The sequence below is a fragment of the Sceloporus occidentalis genome, unplaced genomic scaffold (assembly GCF_023333645.1).
Source record: "Sceloporus occidentalis isolate IW3139 unplaced genomic scaffold, rSceOcc1.0.p SCAF_351, whole genome shotgun sequence".
Classification (NCBI taxonomy): domain Eukaryota; kingdom Metazoa; phylum Chordata; class Lepidosauria; order Squamata; family Phrynosomatidae; genus Sceloporus; species Sceloporus occidentalis.
In genome coordinates, this window is record NW_028317331.1 from 214,988 (window position 1) to 221,379 (window position 6,392).

General features: G+C 50.8%; 1 protein-coding gene across 1 annotated transcript; it reads left to right on the forward strand.

The window, feature by feature from the left end:
* The first annotated feature begins 18 nt into the window (after positions 1–18).
* On the forward strand, positions 19–6,030 carry LOC149274040 (LHFPL tetraspan subfamily member 5 protein-like). Its single transcript, XM_089505895.1, has 4 exons — positions 19–105; positions 4,906–5,293; positions 5,498–5,734; positions 6,008–6,030. Exons 1-4 carry the CDS (start codon positions 19–21, stop codon positions 6,028–6,030), a joined length of 735 nt encoding a protein of 244 aa, XP_089362021.1.
* Positions 6,031–6,392: the final 362 nt, after the last annotated feature.

Genomic DNA, 6,392 nt, shown 5'->3' on the forward strand with positions numbered 1-6,392 from the left:
TCCACCCCCCCACCCGGCATGGGCGGCGTGTCCACCCCCCCACCTGGCACGGGCGCCGTGTCCACCCGGCACGGGCGCCGTGTCCACCCCCCCCACCCGGCACAGGTGCCATGCCCCGCTCTCACATCTCTTCTATTTAATGTTTTATTGGAATCTCCTAAATATTTTTAAAACCTGCCTTTTTTGTTGTGTTTCTTTCCGTCTGCCGAATTCGCTGCCATGGCTATATGGGGGGGGGGTGCACAGTAGTTGCCTCATGTTAGTGAACCCTCCTGAAAGATGACCTCAAACCCACATAAACATCCGTGTTCGCCTGTACCCGTGGGGTATCCCAAGTGTATCAGCCCCGGGCTCATGGGGAGGAAACAAACAAAACATCAGAAAATTCCCCAAATCTCAGGACCCCTCCAACACAACCCCCCCCAAAAAAACCTGTTCTCTGCGTGTGACCGAAAACACTATAGAGTTTTTCTTCCGTGTGGATGAAGCCATGCAAATGTTTTGTGTGTGTGTGTATCTGGCACATATATGATGTGTGTGGGAAATGGTGTCTGTGTGTGTATAGGTATGAGGTGTGTATATGATGTGTATGGATATGTGTAAGTTGTAATGTGGTTGTGTAGGTGTGGTGTGGGTGTGTATGGATATGAAGTGAAGGTGTGATGTGTGTATGGTGTGTATATGCTGTGCATGGATACGTGGAGGTGTGATTGTGTGTGTATATGGTGTGCATGGATACGTGGTGGTGTGATGTGTGTGTATATATATGGTGTGCATGGATACGTGGAGGTGTGGTGTGTGTGTGTGTGTATGGATACGTGGAGGTGTGGTGTGTGTATATGGGGTGCATGGATACGTGGAGGTGTGATGTGTGTGTATATGGTGTGCATGGATACGTGGAGGTGTGATGTGTGTGTGTATATGGTGTGCATGGATACGTGGAGGTGTGGTGTGTGTGTGTATATATGGTGTGCATGGATACGTGGAGGTGTGATGTGTGTGTGTGTGTGTGTATATGGATACGTGGAGGTGTGTATATGGGGTGCATGGATACATGGTGGTGTGTGTGTGTGTGTGTGTGTATATATGGTGTGCATGGATACGTGGAGGTGTGATGTGTGTATATGGTGTGCATGGATACGTGGAGGTGTGATGTGTGTGTATATGGTGTGCATGGATACGTGGAGGTGTGATGTGTGTGTGTATATGGGGTGCGTGGAGGTGTGATGTGTGTGTGTATATGGATACGTGGAGGTGTGTTTGTGTGTATATGGGGTGTATGGATACGTGGTGGTGTGGTGTGCGTGTGTGTGTATATGGATACGTGGAGGTGTGTGTGTGTGTATAGTGTGCATGGATACGTGGAGGTGTGATGTGCGTGTGTGTGTATATGGATACGTGGAGGTGTGTGTGTGTGTGTATATGGGGTGCATGGATACATGGTGGTGTGGTGTGTGTGTGTATATGGGGTGCATGGATACGTGGAGGTGTGATGTGTGTGTGTGTGTGTATATGGATACGTGGAGGTGTGTGTATATGGGGTGCATGGATACGTGGTGGTGTGGTGTGTGTGTGTGTATATGGGGTGCATGGATACGTGGTGTGTGTGTGTGTATATATGGTGTGCATGGATATGTGGAGGTGTGATGTGTGTGTGTATATATGGTATGCATGGATACGTGGAGGTGTGATGTGTGTGTGTGTGTGTGTATATGGATACGTGGAGGTGTGATGTGTGTGTATATGGGGTGCATAGATACGTGGAGGTGTGGTGTGTGTGTGTATATGGGGTGCATGGATACGTGGTGGTGTGATGTGTGTGTGTGTGTGTATATATGGTGTGCATGGATACGTGGAGGTGTGTGTGTATATGGGGTGCATGGATACGTGGTGGGGTGGTGTGTGTGTATATGGTGTGCATGGATACGTGGAGGTGTGATGTGTGTGTGTATATGGTGTGCATGGATACGTGGAGGTGTGATGTGTGTGTATATGGTGTGCATGGATACGTGGAGGTGTGATGTGTGTGTGTATATGGGGTGCATGGATACGTGGAGGTGTGATGTGTGTGTGTGTATATGGATACGTGGAGGTGTGTGTGTGTGTGTAAATGAGGTGCATGGATACGTGGTGGTGTGGTGTGTGTGTGTGTATATATGGTGTGCATGGATATGTGGAGGTGTGATGTGTGTATATATGGTGTGCATGGATACGTGGAGGTGTGTGTGTGTGTGTGTATATGGATACGTGGAGGTGTGATGTGTGTGTATATGGGGTGCATGGATACGTGGAGGTGTGATGTGTGTGTGTGTATATGGATACGTGGAGGTGTGATGTGTGTGTGTTTATATGGGGTGCATGGATACGTGGAGGTGTGGTGTGTGTGTGTGTATATGGGGTGCATGGATACGTGGAGGTGTGATGTGTGTGTGTGTGTATATGGATACGTGGAGGTGTGATTGTGTGTGTGTGTGTATATGGATACGTGGAGGTGTGATTGTGTGTGTGTGTGTATATGGATACGTGGAGGTGTGATGTGTGTGTGTGTATATGGATACGTGGAGGTGTGATGTGTGTGTGTAAATGGATACGTGGAGGTGTGATGTGTGTGTGTGTATATGGGGTGCATGGATACGTGGAGGTGTGTGTGTGTATATGGGGTGCATGGATACGTGGAGGTGTGATGTGTGTGTGTGTGTATATGGAGATGTGGAGGTGTGATGTGTGTGTGTGTATATGGGGTGCATGGATACGTGGAGGTGTGATGTGTGTGTGTGTATGCATACGTGGAGGTGTGATGTGAGTGTGTGTATGGATACGTGGAGGTGTGATGTGAGTGTGTATATGGATACGTGGAGGTGTGATGTGTGTGTGTGTGTGTATATGGGGTGCATGGATACGTGGAGGTGTGATGTGAGTGTGTATATGGATACGTGGAGGTGTGATGTGTGTGTATATGGAGATGTGGAGGTGTGATGTGTGTGTGTGTGTATATGGATACGTGGAGGTGTGATGTGTGTGTGTATATGGGGTGCATGGATACGTGGAGGTGTGATGTGTGTGTGTGTGTATGGATACGTGGAGGTGTGATGTGAGTGTGTATATGGATACGTGGAGGTGTGATGTGTGTGTATATGGAGATGTGGAGGTGTGATGTGAGTGTGTATATGGATACGTGGAGGTGTGATGTGTGTGTATATGGAGATGTGGAGGTGTGATGTGTGTGTGTGTATATGGATACGTGGAGGTGTGATGTATGTGTGTGTATGGATACGTGGAGGTGTGATGTGAGTGTGTGTATGGATACGTGGAGGTGTGATGTGAGTGTGTGTATGGATACGTGGAGGTGTGATGTGTGTGTGTGTATATGGATACGTGGAGGTGTGATGTATGTGTGTGTATGGATACGTGGAGGTGTGATGTGAGTGTGTATATGGATACGTGGAGGTGTGATGTGTGTGTGTGTATATGGATACGTGGAGGTGTGTGTGTGTGTATATGGGGTGCATGGATACGTGGAGGTGTGATGTGTGTGTGTGTGTATGGATACGTGGAGATGTGTGTGTGTGTGTGTGTATGGATACGTGGAGGTGTGATGTGAGTGTGTATATGGATACGTGGAGGTGTGATGTGAGTGTGTATATGGATACGTGGAGGTGTGATGTGTGTGTGTGTGTGTGTATGGATACGTGGAGGTGTGATGTGTGTGTATATGGAGATGTGGAGGTGTGTGTGTGTGTATATGGATACGTGGAGGTGTGATGTGTGTGTGTGTATATGGATACGTGGAGGTGTGATGTGTGTGTGTGTATATGGGGTGCATGGATACGTGGAGGTGTGATGTGTGTGTGTGTGTGTGTGTATATGGGGTGCATGGATACGTGGAGGTGTGATGTGTGTGTGTGTATATGGATACGTGGAGGTGTGATGTGTGTGTGTGTATATGGGGTGCATGGATACGTGGAGGTGTGATGTGTGTGTGTGTGTGTATATGGGGTGCATGGATACGTGGAGGTGTGATGTGTGTGTGTATATGGGGTGCATGGATACGTGGAGGTGTGATGTGTGTTTAAATTAGAAATACAGAAATTGGGATTAAACAGAGAAACAGTGAAAATTCTAAAACCGTTTTTTTCCGAAGTGATTAAAATACGTCGCGCTGGGGGGGGCGGTCCAGCCGCTCAGCTCTGATTGGCTGCAGCTGACAGGGAGTAAGGAGCAGGCATCGCTGTGATGTCTTATCAGCCAGATGAGCTTCGACCCGTGACGGACGCCTTTACATGACAATCAGCTGAGTATGTGCCAGAGAGCTGTATGTGCACTGTATGTAACTGTGTGTGTGTGTGTGTGTGTGTGCAGTAACGGGGGAGGGGGGGACAGGCTGTGTGTGTGCAGTAACGGGGGGGACAGGCTGTGTGTTGCTGTATGTGTGTAGTAACGGGGTGACAGGCTGTGTGTCGCTGTGTGTGTAGTAACGGGGTGACAGGCTGTGTGTCGCTGTGTGTGTGTGTAGTAACGGGGGGACAGGCTGTGTGTGTGTGTGCAGTAACGGGGGGACAGGCTGTGTGTCGCTGTATGTGTGTAGTAACGGGGGGGGGCAGGCTGTGTGTCGCTGTGTGTGTAGTAACGGGGTGACAGGCTGTGTGTGTGTGTAGTAACGGGGTGACAGGCTGTGTGTGTGTGTGTAGTAACGGGGGGACAGGCTGTGTGTCGCTGTGTGTGTAGTAACGGGGGGGGGCAGGCTGTGTGTAGTAATGGGGGGACAGGCTGTGTGTCGCTGTGTGTGTGTAATAACGGGGGGGGGCAGGCTGTGTATCACTTTGTGTGTGTGTCACTGCGTATGTGCAGTGGCCGGAGGGGGCAGACTGTCACCGTGTGCGGTTGTGATGTGCTGTGTTGTTGCAGGTGTCTGCCATGGACGCCCTGGAACATGCTTCGTTATATGACACAGACTTCGTTAGGAATGGGCGCGCTGTGACGGCGCTGTGGGGGTCCTGCACGCTGTTCCTCTCCGTGCTGGAGGTTGTGGTGCTGCTGCAGCCTGCGTGGGTTCTTGGGGCGCAGGGCAGGGGCCACTTTGGCCTGTATGAGGTGTGTGAAGAGTCCGATTTGGGTGCCGAGTGCCGGGGGTCCCCGGGGTCCCTACAGCCTCTTCCACCCTTCCAAACGGCTGCGGGGTTCATGGTGGGGGCCCTGCTGCTGGTTCTGCTCAGTCTGGGCTGCGTCGGACTCCTGTGGTTCTGTCATTCTGGGACTGTCTACAAACTGTGTGCCTGGCTGCAGCTGAGCGCCGGTAATTACAGAGCATTGGGATAATAGGGTTCAGTATTTGGGGGGTAGTGGGGTTCCTTATGTCAGGGGCAGTGTTGGGGTTCGGTATTTTGGGGTTCATTAATGGGGTTCAGTATTTCAGGGGCTTTGGTATTTTGGGGGTCAGTAGTGGGGTACAGTATCAGGGGTGCGCACCCATATGGTTCAGGATCTTTCTTTGTCGCAGCCTCCTGCCAGGCTCTCGCCTGCCTCCTCTTCCCTGACGGCCTCGATTCTCCTGCCGTCCGTGGCCTCTGTGATTATCGCTCTGACAGATACGAGTTGGGAGGCTGCTCCATGCACTGGGGGTTCCTTCTGGCCATATTGGGGGCTCTAGATGCGCTGGTTCTGTCCATATTGGGGTTCACGCTTGGGAAACGACAAGATACTCTTCATCCAAATGACATCAAAAGCAACAAGCAAGGTGAGTGGGGATTCCACCAAATGCCCTCAAGCTGGCCACACTGGGGGAGCTGATACCCCCTGCCCTGCTGACGGCACCCTCCGGAACCCTAATTATTTGTTCCTGAGCTTCCATGCTGACCCCCGACGTTTCATTGTGCCCTGTTGCCCCTTTATCATGGACCAGTACTCCCTGTCGCATCAGATGCCCTTGCACTGTCCATGGTGACCTCCAATTCCTTCATTGGCCAGAGAGGCTCAAGCTCCTTCTCATCTCCTCTCCTTCTGCTTTCAGGTTTATCCAAATCCCTCCCCTGAGGAGCCACAAGACCATAGTGGTGCTGATAGCTCTTGCTGCTCTGCCTTCTCTTCCCTGCCATCGGCTAGCTTGGCTCTCCTACCGTCTTCTGTGTTATCTGTACCTCTGGCTGGCGCCTTGTGTGCTCTGCCTTGGCCCATGTGTGGTCTGCCTTGGCCCCTGTGTCCTCTGCCAGGAACCCAGTGTCCCCTGCTTGTCTGTTCCCTTGTTATTCACGTTCCAATAAATATCCACTTCACTTTGTACCAAATGTATCAGTTCTTCTTATTTTTTATTGTGGGAAACGCATTATTTGCCACGGTGGCTCTTCCGTTCCTGGTGGGATCCGCAGCGTTTCGCGAGCGGCCCTGTGATTGGACGG